Source organism: Pseudopipra pipra, chromosome 6 (assembly GCF_036250125.1).
Source record: "Pseudopipra pipra isolate bDixPip1 chromosome 6, bDixPip1.hap1, whole genome shotgun sequence".
Lineage (NCBI taxonomy): Eukaryota > Metazoa > Chordata > Aves > Passeriformes > Pipridae > Pseudopipra > Pseudopipra pipra.
The window spans coordinates 47920019-47939288 of record NC_087554.1 but is presented as its reverse complement, the minus strand read 5'-3'; the positions used below and the strand labels follow the sequence as shown (position 1 = coordinate 47939288).

The following is a 19270-nucleotide window of genomic DNA, read 5'->3' as shown; positions in this document are numbered from 1 at the left end:
GCCTCTACAAGCAACCTGTTTCATTTAAACATCAGAAAACATTTCTGCTGTAAGGATGAATTGAGATACAGGAGATTTCTGTCTATGTCCATTGCTTTTTGTTCTTTCCCTAGTCACCATGCAAAGAGTCTGCCTCTACTTTGCATCCTCCTATCAGGTATTTATACATGTTGATAAGACCTCCCAGGAAAGTTCTCTTCTCCAGCATGAAGAATCATCCAGCTCTCTCAGTCTCCCCTTGTATGATTGATGTTCCAATCTCTTATTCATCTTTGTGGCTTTTTGCTGTACTTGGTTCAGTATGTCTGTGTCTGTATTGTAGTGAGAAGTCAACAACTGGACACAGCACTCCAGATTTGGTCTCACTGGCAATGCACTTCCTAACACAGCCCAGGATGCTATCAGCCTTCTTGCTGCAAGGGTACACCTTCAGCTTAGTGACCATCCCTGGTCTTTTTCTGCAAAACTGCTTTCCCCAGGTCAACCCCCAGTGTGCACTGGTGCCTGGGGTTACTCTTGCCCCAGCATAGTACTTTGCATTGCCCTCTGTTGAAATGCATGAGGTTTCTGTCTGCCCATTTCTCCAGCCTGCACAGCCCCTCTGAATGGCTGCACAATCATCCGGTACATCAACTACTCCTCCTGAGTTTGCATCATTTGCAAGCTCACCAAGGGTGTACTCTGCCCCACCATCCAGGTCATTAATGAAGATATTAATGCACAACCCCAATATCAGTGCTTGGCACATTCCACCACTAGTGGCTGACCCCCTGCTGGCCTTTGTGCCATTGATCACAGTCAGTGAGGCCTGGCAGTTCAGCCAGTTCCAATCTGCCCCATGTTCCACTCATCCAGCCTGTACTTAATCACGTTGTTGTAATGATGTTAGCAGACAGTGATGAAAGAGTTAAGATAAACAACATCTAGTGCACTCCTCATTCATCAAGCCACTCATCCCTTTATAAAAGGACATCAGGTTAATTGAGCATAATTTATCCTTTCAAAAATGCATGCTGACTATTCCGGATCACCTTCTTGGTCCATCATATGTTTGGAAATATTTTCCAGTATTCTTTGCTCCATCACCCTTCCTCAGGGCCAAAGTGAGGCTGGCAAGCCTATAGGTCCCCAGACTTCATGAATATTAACATCGGAAGACTGAACAGAACAGCTCTATATTACAATATTAAAAAAATGACCAATGAGTAGCAAAACATCTTAGCCTCTGTTGTATTTGATGTGCAGAACGACACTGCAAACAAAACAGAAGAAACTGGCACACTCAAACCTGAATTTTCTGCCAAAATGAAAGTATGATTGGAGTAAGAACAGTGGGCAAGAGCTGTTGTTTTAATACACAGTGATGTATGAACATGGCTAGACAGACTTAAACATTACCTACCAATGCCCATAAAGCCTCTTCTATTCAATCACAATAGGAGAGCTGGAGGTAGAACTCCAGTAAAAGAAATTTAAAGGATTGTACTGCCACCTATTCTACCATGTTCTCAGCAAGATGACAACTTTGTGTTCATTCAACATCAACCATTAAAGTGATTTTGCAGGACATTACAACCACAAAAAGTTAATAAATGGGGATTCATCTGCTTACCAGGATACCCTTCCAGACTCTGCCTCACATTGTTCACAGTAGGATACACCTTCATGGAAAAAAAAGTAACTTTAATAACAGCTCTAAATATGCAAGCTGCCAATTTTCAAACAAAGGACACTTCAAAGAAAACCTGAGGAAAAAACACATTAAAAGCTTCACTTGTCAAAATGAATAAAATTACACTGCAGCTTAAAACTACATGCATGCGAGTAACAAAGTCTAATATTTTTACTGCTCTTACAGAGCTAACAAGACTCAACACTGCTTCAACCACTGTTAAGTGGTCAAAGCTAGCCTTAACATTATTTTATGAGATTTCAGTCTTGTATCTCAAATATGAGTACGCAGGAGCAACTAGCACATGGTAAAGGCCACAAACTTCTTTCTGCTCCTCCATTTAACTGTGCTAATAACCAAAGGTATTAATGACTAAGGGTGCAGTTACATTTCAGTAGCAGAAATACCTGCATCTACAAAACCTAACAGAAGACAAGTTATAGAGTAAGAAGACAGTTTTGATTAGATTATATATACTCTAGTGTCATGCAGATGGAAGTCATAGCACATTTTTATAGTATACCATACACAATTAAGTATCAGCAAGTGGCACGCTTAGGATTTCAGGATGAAAACCCCATTACTGTCTTTCAAAAGTTAAAAAAACCCCAATGACTAAGATTTCAAAAACAAATAATAAGTGTTAAATAAAGGTCACCAGCATCTAAAGGACATACCAAATGAATTGGGACATCACATTTAAGGAAAGGTGTCACACCGCTGCCTGCAGCCACCAGACTCTCCTGGAACTCAGAGCACAGCCATTTGGATCCATCAGCTCCCATTGAACCAATGCTTGAGAACTGTCCAACGAGAGGCCAGGATTCCTGTGCTGGTATCGACAAAGCATGCTCCTTCAAAAGCTAGTGAGGGGAATTAAAACACTGTTAGACTTCAACAGGCAAAGAACACCTTTATTGGTTTGATATCACTTCTGATATAATAAATCCTCTATAATTCACTTCTGATAATGAAAGAGATTAACATTCATACTACACATTTAACTTTGCAATAAAAAAAATTATCAGGCTTTCCAAATAACCCACTTCAAGAAAAGATTAAACATCACAAGTTTTATCCAAAAGCACCAAAGCCAACCATTAAATAACAGGTGAAAAGAATATTAGAAACTCTTTCTAGAAACATGAAACATTAGCTTCAGAATTCACAACAACTTAACTAAATATTTTTTATATTTGGTGGTTGTTGGCCATAAAATTCCTCTCATATTGTAGCCCCAGCTACAATAGAAGCCTACAATAAGAAGAGAAAAAACAACTGAAGACAAAATTGAAATAATCTTTTTAGTAGAGTTCTTTAGCTGAGAATGGAATTTAAAGTCACATTAAAACCAGATGGATATAGGCACATATTAAATTGTATGTAGTGGCTACCTTGACCCCTCTAGAGAGAACACATAACTAAATGGCTTCAGCCATGAGTGTAGTATCATCAGGTCTGTCTGCACTGGTACTTAAAATATCAACCTTTTTAAATCACAGAAACATTTGCCACAAGACCACCTTTACAGGCTTTATCTGTTTTATTTTGTTCTCATTTTGTGTTTAACTAGGCAAAAAACATGGAAGACAATACATGTATTAGAAAGGACAAGCTCTTAACAAGCAATGGGAAGTCTAAAAGAGTAACTTAGTGTCAAAAGCCATGTGATACATAAACATTTTGTATATCACAGAAGTTTGCCATGGACAGGATTAGAGTTCCATGTAAAAGTCATGACAGTACTCGAAATAATGCCACTTTAGCAGGAGGTGCAGGTTGAAAACTCTCCAATTATCAGAGGCCTTTAACAGATGACGTGAAATACATAATCTAATTTTAAAACACAAAAACAACCAAAAAACACAACAATAAAGAAAATCAAACCACAACAAACAAGAAGGGTTCCTACAAGAGATATGCAATCTTGTATGAAGATTTACCATTATGGATTATCTAAATAATCACAATTATTTAGGTTGGTACAGACCTCTAAGACAGTAGAGTCCAACCATTAACACAACACTGTCAAGTCCATCACTAAACCATATCCCTGAGTGCCACATCGACATGTCTGTTAAATGCCTCCAAGGGGTGACACCACCACTTCCCTGGGCAGCCTGTTCCAATGCCAGCCCTTTTGGTGAAGAAATTTTTCCAAATATCCAATCTAAACCTCACCTGGTGCAACTTGAGGCTATTTCCTCTTTTTCTATTGCTTGTTATTTGGGATAAGATATGACCACCACCTTGCTACAACCTCCTTCCAAGTAGTTGTGGAGAGCAGTAAGGTCTTCCCTGAGCTTCCTTTTCTCAAGGCCAAATGCCCCCAGCTGCTCCTCATCAGAACTGTGCTCCAGACCTTTCACCAGCTCCATTGCCCTTCTCTGGACATGCTCCAGCATCTCAATGACCCCTCTTCTAGTGAGGGGCCCAGAACTGAACACAGGATTTGAGGTGTGACTTCAGTGCCAAGCACAGAGGGACTGTCACTACCCCGGTTGCACTGACCACACTGTTTCTGGTAGAGGCCAGGGTGCCACTGGCCTTCTTGGCCACCTGGGCACACTGCTGGCTCATGTTCAGCTGGCTGTTGACCAGCAACCCCAGGTCTTTTTCCACCAGGCAGCTTTCCAGCCTCTGCTCCAAGCCTGTAGCGCTGCATGGGGTTGTTGCGACTCAAGTGCAGGACCTTGGCCTTGTTGAACCTCTAGACAATCAAAACTCTAACATACAGGGCTACCTGTGATGACCCAATGGCCTCTCCTTCCTTGCCTACCCTTTCTGAAGGGTTTATAGCCATCCATTGCAGCATTCCAACTGTGTGAGCCATCCCACCATGCTTCTGTGATGGCAACTATGTCATAGTTTTCCTGCTGCACAATGGCTTCCTTTCCCTCCTGTTTGTTGCCCATGCTGTGTGCATTGGTGCAGATGCCACCTTTTTGGAGAGAGAAGCCCTAATTCCTACATGACCATTCTCAGGTACTTTCATGATTTCTGACACACTAATAAGTCTTGTGTCTTTGCTGCTAAATGACTGTCCATCCCCTACCTCCACTGAGATAGCAGACTGAAGGACCTTGTTAGCACAGTGTCCCTCAAACACTGGTGTGCTGCTCCAGGCTTATTTTTAGTGACCCTGGTTTTATTCTTTCACCCATTCAAATCTAGTTTAAAGCTCTTTCAGTGAGCCCTGCTAAGTCCTGAGCATAGGTCCTTTTTACCTTTTGAGACAAGTATATCCACCCTGTCTGTTGCCAATAGGCTTGATGTCACGTATACTGACATTACCAAAAAACCCCCAAAAAACCCCCAATCCAGCAAAAAACCAAAATAGGGGACAGAATGGATGTAAAACAAAAAAAAAGTCCATGTTTCTAATTATTTAGTTGATATAAAAATGCAATAGAAAAAAAAAAATCAAGATCCTAGCAATGTATGGGAACATAACTAAAATCTTGACTGAACTGATGACATTTGCTATGTATAAACTGGTTTTTTATTTGATTGGTTTATTGCCAGCTCATTAGAGAAAAAGAAACTGCAATAAACCTTAACGTTCAAGTAATAAAACATGCCTACTCCCTATGTGCAGACAAGTCTCTATGTCAACAAATCTTTCCTCAGTTAGTGCTTTTGAAAAAAGCTACATTTGGATCTCAGTCACAGAAGACTGGATTTTGACAGTGTCACTTTTGCTAGAAACACTAACAGCTGACAGGAATTCATTTGAGTTACACTGACTCCTCCGGTATCTGTAAGCACATGACAAGACCACAAGCTGACCAGGAAATAACTCCCAGGAACACAATGTGCAAAGTCTACATTGTCATAAGTTGCAAGCTTACGTATGTTATTGCTAACTTAAACTGTAACAATGTATTAAAAGACTGAAGATGACAGCTGGAAAGGAACTCAAGCGTGCTCTCCAAAATTCTACTTACATTTTAAAGGATATTAACAAAAAAGGTTACAGTTTTGGTACCTTTCTGAGCCTAAGATGACCCCATTTCTCTTTATCACTGCCTTGATACCGTCCAGGGGTAGAACCAAGAAGATACACTCTACAGAAAGAAGCAAAAAATCCTGAAGTTATTTGTAGATCTGGAGTGTTTTGGTTTGGTGAAGTAGCAAGGTATTAAAGTAAAACCTATCAGCAAGATTGAACATAGAAGTGCAACCAGAAATATTTAATCTTTCTCACAGAATTTACAATACAAAGAAAAGTATATTTTCAGCTGTATAATTATTATTAGCATCCTGCGTGGCTGTCAAGCACCACCAGGATGTTAACAGCATAGACAACAACTACACCTACTTCTTTGTATAAAAATGCAGAAGACAGACAATGTTAGCAATAAACACAAACAGCTCATTTGACACATAACTGGGCATGTAATTTTGAGAAAAGCCAGTCTACTGCTACATCCAAATCAGCAGATTCAGGTATGAGTTGTCATTTGGGCACCCAATAGTTCAGATGCTAAGTACAGCTCTCTCAACCGTCTTCCAAATAATGGTTTAGTAACCTGTCTGACTTTACCCTGAAAATAGGGAAGAGATCTGCCCAAAGTCACAACAAACATAGGCTTAAGAAGCTGTTCCCTACTGCATCTGATGCCTAGCTTTACCCATGAATGAATGTCCCCTACATATTTCATAGGGCAAGGAGTCGATCCTTACTCTAAGAAGTGACTCCTTCCTAGAGCGTGCATAAACTCACATCAGCTAGGGCTCAGCTCATCTGGCCAAGCTCATGGAGATGATCAATTTAATCAGAGCAGCAGCTCAGGCTGTTAGCTCTCCTGATTATAAAGTACATACTTTTTTCTTCACCCCCCTTCAATCTTGTATGACTCCATGTAAAGAAAAAAGCAATTTTTCATGTATGAACTAGACAAGGTTTCAGTCTCTATTTTCACTGCAGTTTATGACCATTTTCAGCTTTACTTTTCAACAATTTTTATCTGCTTATAAAACTGCAATTAAGTCATCAAGACATACTTTCTGAACTAAGGACCCATATTTCAGTGGAACTGCAAGATATATCTGTTAGAAGTAAATTTGAGCAACCTGAATTATTTTATGTAGTATCAGCTATGTGATATTAGAGAAGACTATTTCAAGACCAAGTAGACACAACATTGCACACCAGACCCAACTCATGGCTGTTACAGGCAAAATTCTCTATATATGTATGTGGATTGAACTTCGCCTTACAATTCAGAAGCCTCTTCTTACTCTCCCCATTACAGTAACCTTTACATATATGATTGTTTTTACATGATGAACCAAATACCACACAGTGTTTTCCACTGGTAATTTCATTGGAGTAAATATTTAAGCCAGACTGTCTTAAATGAAACCAAATCCTTATTACTTTACAGCTACCTTCTGTAAAGTTACTGCTGGTGCACCTTTCTTTCTTTCTTCCTTTAAAATTCATGCTTATAAAACTAGAAGTTGGTCAACTTGACATAATCTATACAAGACATATTTAAAAACTGTGGGAAGTTAGAGTCATATTTGAACACTGAAGTCTGAAACAAGGTAAGCTTACAAAACAAACTCAAGGTCTAATAGATCCTAACAGAGATATTCAATTTTTAGGAAAAAAACCCCCACACATGCAAGTTACTAAGAACACAATATATACCTTGTCTCTGATAAGTCATGTTCTTGAATCAGATCTATCCATTCCTTGAGTATAGGAGAATTGTAAGCCATCAAGTAACTTATAAGGTCAGATTTAAAATTAGTTTCAGATTCACCAGAAGAACCTGTTGCTCCCTTAGGCAGCCTTGGATATAAAGGGCTTATCCATATTCTAAAAAAAAAAAAAAAAAAAAAAGTACATCTGAAGGTCCTAAACAAATACTAGAGAGATTTACTGTGATATTTACTATAGATGACTTGCCTTTACAGCTACAGAATCACCATCTGATACTCAAAACTAGAAAACTAATACTTTCAAATGAAAACAACCATCCCAACATTTATCCACAGTTTTCACCTCTGCTAAACAGGCCAGAATCAGACTTAGCAATCAACAGTCCTTTAATCAACATTTTCTGTAGGAATAGAACACAGCAATGCATTGTGCTAAACTCTTGGTTCGTGCAATTATAAAGAAAATCACCAATTAAAGTATGTGAGAGTTTTGCATAGTTTGAAGAGCAGCCCACAACGATAAGCTGGCTCTCCAGAACTTCCATCAGAATAAAATAAGATGGGCACTACACAGGGAAAACATTTAGCATTTCTTTCCAGTCACACACTATTGGAGCCATGGAAACCAAAGGTTCTGCATTATCAACTTTACAATGTGTTGACATTATCCTTTGAAATTCAGAAATTGATAAAACAGAGAAGGCAGTGAACCACCATATATAAGTGATACTGCACAACACTGCAGTATGCAAAAGCTAAAAAGAAAAATATTTTTCATGTTTGACAAGTAGGGGAACTTGTTAAGTATCCCAAGCAGGTATTTTCATGCTTTCTTAGCTTTCTAAGAAGCTAACTGCCACAAGATACTAAAGCTGCCTCTAAGATTTAAAGGCAAAAAAAAAAAAATCAGTGGCTATTTTTGCCACTCAAAACCTCCATCAGAGCTTGCCTCAGACAAGCAAAAAGCCTCAAAAACCCTGCCATATTTAATGGCAGCAAAATGGATGCCAAAGTGATGGTAACTTCTGAAAAGCCATTTTCAATTAGTTTGAAGAAATTTTATACCCTGATTTACTGAGGTGATCTAACTAAAAAAATGCTCCCACAAAACCAGTCAAAAAAAACAAGAGGCTGAGGAGCTTTATATTACTATATTTATTTATATTTATTAGTCCTATTTGTAGTGCTCTAAACAAAACTATGTCCCAGGCTGGTCAGTAAGTTTAAAAACTTCTGCAAAGAAAATAAAACAGGAAGAAAATTCCTTCCAAGGAAAGAATATTGGGTAGATACTAGGATATCTACTGTATTATGGAATCAGTAGTGCCTAACATTTATAAGGTTACATTCTGCAGAACATTTGCACATTCATAGAATTCTTAAAGTATTAAGATAATTTTTAAATAGCTGCTTCAGATCTATATAAAGAGTACTTTACAGTTAAGAAGTTTTTTTCATGAAAAAACAGCATGGTATAATAAAATTTGATATCAGTCAGACCAGGTTTAAGCTAACAGCCAACTGGGTATGTAATTTTGTTTACAACAGGAAGCAAGCAGAGTTCAGGTTCAGACAGCTACCAGCATTCTAGGTTCAATTTTTTATTTTTTTCTTTAGAACAGCTCTATCTTAGGAGTGTAAGACTTTAGCACTAGATCATCTGTCCTAGTATCCCATCTTCAGCTGTAGCAAATATCTACAGAAAGTAGTAAACATACACCTGCTAGAGATTGTTGCTTACCCCTGAGTTTTCTGGTGCCAATCTTCAGCAATAAGATTGGATGTATGAATCACAACTCGAAGACCTTCTTCATATAATAACAACATCATTTTCCTTTAAAAAAAGATACAGAACTCTTCATTTATTTTAAGTACACAGAATAGGATATAAATTAACAACTCACTAAAAAGCTTCAAGGTAATGTTTTTTGAAAAATTTGTTCTGCACCATGCATGCACTTAGACTTCAATCCATGCACAGGCCAAGCTCACATGGCAGTCATTAGAATGTCCTGATTTATTTTATTCTAGAATACAGCTTAACATTTCATGCAACACCCACAGCAAAATCAATACTTGCAGAACACTTCCTATATTTGCAAAGTTCTTCAGACAAACTTATCCCTTTGCAGATAGTTAGAAAGAGAATTTAGGAACACTAAAAGACCTTTACTTATAGCTGAATTAACTGAAACCTAGTTCCTTACTCTTAAAATGAGAACTTTTATTTTAAAAGAAGGTGCGTAGGTAGCTAATCACTGGGATGTCAAAAAAAGCTATTTATCTACCATAACTCTAAACTCAAGCTACTGCATAAAGAAGTTTTAAAACTAGTAACTGAGTTTAAAATAAACATCTGTATTTTTTGGTAACATAAGTGCTCAAATTTTCATATACAAGTTTTCAATAGTTTTGTAGACACCATATCCATATGGTCCCAAGGGATGAAATGGTTTCCACAGAAACCCATGCTCAAGAATAGAAGCCATAAGGAAAAGCATTCTTATTCTCATTGCTGCCCCATGACAAGATGCAAATTGTATCAGGTTTGAACTTGGGCAAGTATTTATTCAGTAAATTCTGCTTTTAATGTTACCTGCACACACTTTCCCATGCTTACAGCAGTCTGCACAATATGCAAGACCCTGTAACCATAAAATAGTTCCCCACATCTGTCTTATGCCTTGATCTAAGCACAGTTGGAGTTGACAGTAAAATAAGTATTTTACAGCAAAATAAAGTGCAAGATTAAGGTATATAAAAGTGATAACTGACTGAAACACCACTAATCTCAAAAAAAGTCACTGAAACGTAATATAAGTTTAACATCATACAACCAGAATTACATGAATTTAACTCTTTATATTTGATGGGGTGAAATCTGTTAAGTGCCTCCCTTAAAAAAGCTGTTTTATTACCCACCAGGATTCAATCTACTACTCTGTTAATCACTTGTTTTCCACCTGCAGCGGAACATACATTCAGAAACACACTACCCAGAATAACCCTTTAAAATACAGGGTTAAAGAACTGCAGCATTTAGTATCCTTATCACTTATTTATGCCAAAGTGTAATTGAAGAAAAAAATCTAAAGTTGAACACACAAAGAATGAGAGTTGCTGTTTATACTGCTTAAGTGAAAATAAGCTAAAGCTTTAAAAATTATCTATTGAAAGACAACTTCAATTCATTCTATGTCCCCCACCAAACCTGAGAGAAACAAGACTCCTTTTTAGAAAGCGCATTTCTTCCCTTTATCTGCATGTTTTTCTCCAAACAGGCAATGAGTTTGTCAGTATGCTTTCTGTCAGAAACACTGGCATTTCAGATCAATGTTTTAATGTAATGTCATGTTTCATAAAACAAGTTATGCAAAAGGTTAACTGATTAAAAAATACTGCAGTATTTTTTACTGAAAACCAAACTGAAACCAAAATATCTTTGCTGAGATGTAAGATTGAAAGCTACAGATAAGAAGAGATTTAATCTATAAAATTTCCTTTGTGACACTTCTACAATATTAAATTCAAGTTTCTTCTTTGAGAAGACCCTCCAAATTCACTAATTTCCAGATCCTTCACCTATCACCACAAATCAGTGCTGTGCCTGCCCTGCCAAGAGGTAAAACTGACTGATCAAGTCTGCATTACAATTTTGGCATTAAGGTGCAAGGCAAGAGCCAGGACCTGCAGTTCACCTGTCTTAGACCTGTTAGACTTCAACTGTTTAACTTGCACATCTCATATCTACCCAACAGCTGAACTGTTTCCTTAAACTAGAAGAATCCTGCCATCTCTAAACATAAAATGGTTATGGAAATTTTTCTTTAAGACTCCACAATTTCTGTGAAACTCAGCTTTGTGGCAGACCTTTCTGCTTCATAGTGTTACTTACGTGTGGTGAGTTCCAAATGCAATATCCAGTTTAGCCTACAAAATTAAAAAGTTGATCATTAAGAATTCCTATTGTGCACTGCTTTCTAATTTTATTTCATTTCACTGCTCTCTAGTGGACAGATCAAAAAACACATTATTTCCCCCCTCAGTAGTTCTAAATGCAGTCTCCACTTTATACAAGCTAGACTTTAAATGGCAATCAACTTTTGCTGGAACTGCTCCAGCAAAATTTCTGCATCTCTTACCAGCAGCATATTCAGAAACAGCCAGCAGAAAAGAACCCAAGGTTCCTGCTAGACATCCAGATGAACAGGAGAAAGAGAGCAGCTCTTCTGTAAACCCTGTGACATTTTTTATGGGCAACAGCCTACCATAAGGACATACGTAAGTCCAGGATCATTGTTACCATGTTCCTATAGTCCTGGTAAGTACATTCCTTAAAAATTAACAAAAAACTCTTGACTTCCCACATAAGGTGTGTCTTTCTTCATTCATAACAAGATTTTGAGTGCAGCAGATGGCTTAACTTCAACCAAAGGATGATACAGATGTTAATTACCTGACAAAAGCTAATGTTCTCATAAGGTCGTGCTTGTGCAAGCAGCTCAGCTTTGGATTCTCTCTTTTCACCATGAACTATCAGCAATGGCTTCTTCCTTAAACACAAGGAGATTACCATTGAAACATCAAGTGAATTAGCAATCGGCATAAACCATTTCTTCACGTAGCTCTGACTTCTGGCTCCTACATTGGACAAGCCAGCAGAAAGATGGCACTGAAATTTATATGCCTCCTTAAACTCAAAATAGCAGTAACTACAATTCAACCTCTAAGAAAAAGACACTAGAAAATTTTAATGGAAAAAAAAAAGGGAAACAGGAAGCACGGAATAAAGCAGATGCCAAAACAGAAACTATTAATACAAGATCTTGAAAGGAATTCTTATCCCTATAGCTGGAAACGGACAAATTATATTTCTCAAAAGCACTGATATACACAGTGGGGATCTAAGACAATTTAGAAACTGTCCTCTTAGAGAGAAGATGGGAAGAATGATAGGGAAAAGGAGAGGGCTAGGTCTATTCTGGCAGTAGTTTGGTGTTCACTCCCTAGAACTCAACTTCTGATCCTGCCAGTTGGATCCAATCCATAGGGAGGGAGTGTTGCCTACCTGGGGCCCAGTTAAGACACATCACCAGGAAATTTCCCAGCCTGGTATGGCCCACTGATTATCACCCACTACCGGTTTTCCAGCTGCATACTGATGACAATTTTCTGACATAGGTAATTGAGGATCCCAGAAGGAATAGGGTGCTGCTCGACCCACTGTGGTCCCTTCCAAACTTACCTGTTCTGTGAACTCTGGTTCTACTGCATTTCCAGTAAAATGAAGAAAAAAAGTATAGAAAAATGCACATTATACACTCACTTCATCTGCAGGACATTGCAACTACCAGAAAGGAATTTCAAGCAAACAAGAACTGCTTTCATGACAACATCCATCAACTCACTATGTCATAACCACACCATCATCCTGATACTTTTCATGTCATTTTCTTCTGCCCTTCCAACAGTCCCTCCTTTCTCTTGCACTATCTGGCTCTTGACTCAATAAACTGTAAGGGCAAAAAGCTTCTAACTCCATCTTTATAGGTCATCTACTGCACTGTCACTGTGGCCCACAATGGAACCTCCCAAATGTTAACTAATAAAAATCAAAAACCAGCTATACTGAACTCTGACCATTTAACAGTCTTGAAAAAAAAAAGCCAAGAAATCAAGAGAACTACAACTGTGGAATGAGAGTAGAAAGAAAACCAAGAGTCTATGCATATACAATTGGTAACAATAATTTGCAACTGCAAACAAGTGCTCATCATTCACTTATAACAGGAACCTGTATGAACCGAATGATCTGGGAACCGCATCATTTCATCTTCATAAAATAAACATACCTGAATTCCTGTGGATACTGTCTTACAAGCCATCCCACATCTATACAGTAGTTAAACTTGCACATAAGAAAAAGAAAACAGACTCATTAAAAAGAAAAAGCAGTTTGTTAAAACAGTGAACTACAGTGAAAAACCCTCTTACGTAAAGTCATCACACAATACTGTTTCCATCATACACAGCAACCAAGTGTATTTTTTACTTTCACATGCTTCTTTTATTTCTCTTGACAACTTAAGAATGAACTTAAGTTTATCAAAAGCATGTGTTAGTGGTCATAATATTTAACATGCAGGAAAAAAGCAATCTATGCACATAATGTGAAAGCTTTGGTTCAAGGATCATCTCTTTGCCATGTGCTTATGCCATGAAAGATAGCAAAAGCTTCTAGACAATAACAAAAAAATCATTTCTAGATTGCAAGGCAGTTTTTTTTCTTCCTCAAAAACAGGAAAGAGAAAGTAGTCCTATAATTGCCTAAATTCTAAAGCAGAACATGGGATGATTTTTATGTTTCAAGAAACTGTTGAACAGTCGAAAACATTTAGAATTCCCTCTGTACTTTAACAAAGTTCCCTGCTAATGTCAGCTGCATGACACAAGCACGGATTATCAAGTTTAAGATTAATTAAGTGAAACAAGCAAGTCAAATCAGTTTGGCAACCAGGAAACTCACCTGGGCAGAAGATATGAGAGTCCCAAAAAGAGGAGACAAAATATCTATTAAAAAATATTAAAGTATAATTAAATTTAAAAAAAAAAAGGTTAAAGTAAACATTTTGCATCTTAAACAGCTTGATAAGTACCATACCACAAGGGCCACATTGTTCAAAGACTTGGTGTAACAGAGGCATTCACAAGTGAGATTATTTATCTGAGTATTCAAGTCACTGATTCTCCAGTGAATCGCTCAGGGTCATATGCTTATAAAAAGCATTAATACTTTTAAAGCAGAAAACAAGTTTTAAAAATTGATTAGGAGAAAGTCCAGGATCACACTGAGAAAGGGACAAACTACTCTCTCCCCTATAGAATGGGCTTAAAGAACTGTGGCAAGGTAGCAGCAATAATGGCATAGTTAATGCTAATTTGTCTGCTGCAGACTGATTATAGGATACGTGTATCCATTGTTCGTTCATGGTAACACAGGAAACTAATCCAACTGAGGATTCATAACCCCAGCAACTGAAGCACAGCACCAACTTGAAAACATATCCTATGAATACTTTCTAGGATTGGTAAAATATTTCATGCCCTAGCTCTACAGAAATCTGGTTTTGCAGGTTAAACAAAAAATACTGCCTACCACCTCAACTAATCACCTAGCAGAACTCCTGAGAGAGGACTAGCCAAAAGCCCCAATACATTCATAAAGCACATAAAAATATACAGCAGTAAAGCAACTTTGGTCTCTGATACCAGCTTGCATCAATAATCAGTGCTCATAGGGAGCACATGAGATTGAGGAAAAGTTACAACCTAATTTTACAGGTCTCTGGTGATTTCTTCTCCTTCAAAGAATTACAATTTTTTTTCTGCCCCATTTTATTGTTGTTCTGTGCATAACTCTCTTATTAATGCCTGCTTCTGATTCTGTCTTGTAATAGATGAGATTTCATTTCTGAATAAGGGGATCCTTACAGGTGTACAAGGCTCTTCCCCCTAAATCAAACTATAACTACAGAGCAATCCTGAAGCATCAGTATTGTAACACCAAACACCTTGCTTCATCTTGACTTATGTTCACTGCCAACTGAATTCAAATGGTCCCATAAATCCCAGACATGGATGTTCAGAAGTACTGCATCAAGTAATAGCAAATTACTAGATCCAAATCCCTCAGCAGCACGAAGGCAAGTGCAAACAACTACTTAAGGAGTTAGGCATCCTAGAGAAGCATCCCTATAACTGCCACGAAGACAAGTGGTTTTCCCCATATTAACTCATAGGAAAAGCAGCAATAAAGCACATTTGAATTACCTTGGCTAAATATACATTAGATTTGTGCAGCATAACTCAGAAGTTACAACCACATGTAAGCAAATAATGCTTTGTTATACTTCTAGAAGAGAAAAGTCCAGATAAGAGAACCAATTCCTATAAATCTGCATATTTAGAATACGAAACTTCAGCTACATCAAGAAATACACGCATTTAAAAATACCCACAAACTAAAATTAAGCATGCTCTTGCTTTCTCCCAAAAGCCCACTTCTGTACAAGCCACTTGTTCACCTTTTATGTGCAGGGCTCCAGAATTATAACTCCGTTCAATTCCACTGACTTTAGTGAGAAAAAACCTGAAGGGATTCCCTCCATTTAACAAATCCCAGGTATCTTGAGCTTCACTGGGTGTTTCATTATATTCCTCTGCTTTCAAATTCTCTGAGAGTTTGTCATCTTTGCAAAGATTCAGAGGCTGCTCTTTGGGCGCATCATATTTTTCTTCTTTCACCGTTTCTTTGGGGGCATGCTTTTGCTGATCTTCAGGCTCTTCATCACTACTAGAAAGACACCAGCCTAAGCCTTCTTGGCTAGTTCTCTGTTTTGCTGCTGGAGGTATTTCTGTAGAAAGACTTTCATCAGTGAGCTTCAGGGGAGAAGCTTTTCTCTTGTGAGCAGCTTTCCTAGCTTCAGAGCATGGATATTGTGGCTCACTTATTCTACCACGTGCAGCATCCGACAGTGTAGATGTAGATGGTTTTTCACTATCGGAATCTTCCTCTGCACTTTCATCACTGCTGGATACTGTCCATTTACCATGTGCGCCTTCCTGAAGCATGTTTCTATGGATTAGAAAACAAAACACTAAACAAAAATAGTGCATTTTTGCTAAGCTCAAGTCCGTTTCCCTTCCTGGCTCCCATTTGTTTATTATTAAGGAAGCGTGCTTCTGTATTTAGCAGAAACTCCGTGCAACTTCTGACTCGGGAAAATTTCATAGTGTACAAGGCTTACTTGTTTCTGTTCCCAGGAAACAAAGAAGCACGTGCAATGGGACACAGCTAACATGAAGAGTCTGCACACGGAAGGCGGGCTAGCATAGGGCAACCTATGGGAAAGCACTCCATAAGTCAGAGCAGGGATTTGCACGATGCAGGCATTTCTCATACCAAACCTAAGGCTGAGCCATCCCGCCCGCTCTGCTGGGAGGACACGGGGCCGGGCCGGGGCCGCCCTTTCCGGCTGCATCCGCGGGAAAACATTTCGGGAGCGGAGCCCGGGACAGCGGCCTCCCTCCGCCACCCCCGTGCCCCGGGCGGCACCACCCGGCCCCAGCCGCCCCCACCGCCCAGGCCCCCCTGCCGCGGCTCCCGCCGCCGCTCCCCGGGCACGGCAGCGCCCGCCGCCGCCCCCGGCTGAGGGGACGCGCGGGACACGGCGCCAAAGGGCCCCACCGGCCCTCCCGGCTCACCGCCCGCCCTGCCCGCCCTGCCCGCCGCGCTCCGCCGGCACCGCCACTCACCGCCCGCCCGGCGCCCCTGCAGCGCCCGCAGCCCGCGATGGGGAGCGAGAGCAGGCCCCGGCCCGCCTTCCCCGCGCGGCCCCGCCCCGCCGCCGGGCCGGTGGCGCACGGGAGCTGGGGGCGGTCAGGCTGCGCAGAGAGGCTACAGCGGCAGAGGGAGCACGTCTCAGTGACCTGAATTAATCTAATGAGACTTTATTTGGCTTAAATATTAGCTCAGGGCAGGTGCGGTATTTGCATAATGGTTCATTCAGCGCGGTGTTAATCAGTGCGTCTGAAGTGCCCCGCTAATGAGACAACTGCGCGAGGAGTTCGGGAGGGAGCGGGAGGGAGCAGGTGTGACATTCATCAGAGGAGCGCGGTTTGCATCAAGGCGCGCTCTGGCTGCCGGAGCGAGCTGTGGGAGCGTTTGGTTCGCGTTACTCTAATTTATTGTAAGCTTGTGACTGCAGTTAACAAATTATGTAAGTGTCAGCAGTAAAATCGGCAAGCTACACTGAAAAATGTGTTCAATGAAATTTCAGCTGCTCTGTGTAATTTTCTTGGTGCTTTTCTGCAGAGTTGTATGTAATGCTTCTTCCTGACACTCTCCGAGGATGTACTCTTCACTACTGTAAGATTAAATTCTGTATTATGAACCCTTGCTGAAGGTCTTCTGTGGGAAAATCTCTTAGGAGAGTTGCATGGTTTTGTATGTAATGGGCATAGTCTCTAAATATAGACTCTGGAAACAGTATTTGTTTTCTAGAAGTACTTAAGAAAGTGGAATGGCTTCTGACTCTGCTGGCGCTCCACTCTCTCTTCATAGTTCCTGTCTACATAGTGCTGAGAATTAAAGCTACCTGGAATTTTTTAAGAAACAGTGTAAGAGCTTGCAGAGACAAATTTAATGTAATTTCTTTTATAGGAGTCTGTACTATGCATTCTAAGTTTGCAAAAGGCCTTTTTATTATAAGCATGTAAAACATAGAAGTAGGGTAAACTTTATTTTAACTTTAAAATTGAATGGGCTTGGTCCATTTTCAGCTACTGGAACAGAGTAGATAAATAGAGTTCTGACAGAGATGTGACTAATCTTCAATAGTTTATTTATAGCATAATTTATTCAGCAGGTGCGTATTTTATTTTTCCTATAACAGTTACGCAAAGTAAAAAAATATTAGTTTGCCTTTATTGTTTTTAAAGCAAATCACTTTCTTTTTTTAGCTTTTTAAAGCACGTGAGGAAGACAGCAAAAGGCTATTTAAGCAGAGAAGATATTAAAGTTGCTCTAGTAATGTTTTTTTGTTAGAAACCCTCAAAGGTGTATACTTTTTCATCTATGTTCTGAAGATCCAGATGTCTCACAGAATACCTACAGATTCTAAAGTAATCTTCTTATCTGCAGATATTTATTTCAGAAGAAAATAATCAAACCCCTGCTTCTCCTGCTGCAGAGGGTGATGAGGAGAAGGATGTACTCTATTTCATATGTGTACAAGACATGAAATAAATGACTCACTGAGCTTGTTATTGATTGACTTTTGGTTTTTAATAGTGGTACACTCAATTTCTTTACTCAGTAGTTTCAGAAGATGTGAAACTGACACATGTTCTAATAATGATGTATTCTCAATAATATATCTGGTTTTAAGTTTCAAGTAACAGTTGGGCATTTTTTGCCTTGACTTCTCAAATGTAAACCTATGGCTCTACAAAAATGTTAACAAGAGAAAGGTTAATTGAGAGAAATAGTGTGTTTATAATCAGGAAAATACTGGATAAATTATATGGCTTGATGTAGTTTTGGAAGTTACGTTTCTACTCAAGTGAATTGAAAAAGAGTGCGAAGAACACACAAGATTTCAGAATAAATACATTATGATTGTGAGTTTATCTTTCTGATGGCATGTCAATACAAACTATATTATATAGATAAAGTATGTATAAAGTAGAAATGATCATTCATCTTTCTTTTCCAGCCTGAGAATCTTCTTCGTCAAGGACCAGTTGGGACTAATTATTATTTTTTTTTACTTAAATACATATTTTACAAAAATTGTCTTAACAAGGTCATAAACAAAATTACATCTATGATAATTTAAAGTAAAACCCACAGAGATGTTTTAATGAACTTTAATGAACTCGATACATTTCAGCTGTGGGTAAACATTTTCTCAGTGAATTATGGCCAGATCTAAAAATGATAAAGACTTCTAACATGAGTCTTAACTACTGAATTATGAATTTGAAAATACTCAGCTTCCCATTATCTCTCTTCTCCTACTTATTTTTACCTTCATCTAAAAATTAACTGTTCTGTCAAATTCCCTGGATGTTTCTTCTAGCAGGAGTGCTCAAAACATGCTTAAGGCATTTAAACAGGAGCAGGTTCTGTGCATAAGTCACTTATGGCACCTCTTTGGAAAGAGAATAGAAGTAGAGGACTCCTGGGAGAAAAGGATTTGCAGGTTTAGTTATTTCTTCCTGAAAAAGTGCCAAGTCACACCTGCTGTGTCTCTAGGCACTGCCGTGACCACCTGGCTGTTAGACCATTTTGTCTATGCAGCTGCACAAAAATTAATTAAACGTTTGTCCTAGGACTGATTCTGTCATCTCATGGTTTTGCTG

The 19270-nt window shown here is 39.0% G+C and overlaps 1 protein-coding gene and 1 long non-coding RNA gene across 4 annotated transcripts in view; one reads left to right on the top strand and one right to left on the bottom strand.

Annotated features, from left to right (window-relative positions):
• The window catches only part of TDP1 (tyrosyl-DNA phosphodiesterase 1), a 42192-nt gene extending 25465 nt beyond the window's left edge, over positions 1 to 16727 (bottom strand). For 2 of the 3 annotated variants that reach the window (XM_064658954.1, XM_064658956.1), the window contains exons 1-11: positions 16661 to 16727; positions 15430 to 15980; positions 13872 to 13915; positions 13198 to 13253; positions 11802 to 11898; positions 11241 to 11275; positions 9087 to 9179; positions 7332 to 7502; positions 5661 to 5739; positions 2350 to 2535; positions 1613 to 1661 (exon numbers count right to left, since the gene is read on the bottom strand). In XM_064658954.1, the coding sequence (XP_064515024.1) occupies positions 1613 to 1661; positions 2350 to 2535; positions 5661 to 5739; positions 7332 to 7502; positions 9087 to 9179; positions 11241 to 11275; positions 11802 to 11898; positions 13198 to 13253; positions 13872 to 13915; positions 15430 to 15976 (1357 nt within the window). In that variant the 5' untranslated portion in view covers positions 15977 to 15980; positions 16661 to 16727. Of the gene's footprint in view, positions 1 to 1612; positions 1662 to 2349; positions 2536 to 5660; positions 5740 to 7331; positions 7503 to 9086; positions 9180 to 11240; positions 11276 to 11801; positions 11899 to 13197; positions 13254 to 13871; positions 13916 to 15429; positions 15981 to 16152; positions 16247 to 16660 lie in introns of those variants that run through there. The other variant, XM_064658955.1, reaches the window with a different exon arrangement.
• A 50-nt stretch (positions 16728 to 16777) lies between these two features.
• LOC135416151 (uncharacterized) lies at positions 16778 to 18172 on the top strand. The gene is made up of 2 exons (XR_010431466.1): positions 16778 to 16885; positions 17867 to 18172. It is a non-coding gene; the product is annotated as an uncharacterized LOC135416151 (long non-coding RNA).
• Positions 18173 to 19270: the final 1098 nt, after the last annotated feature.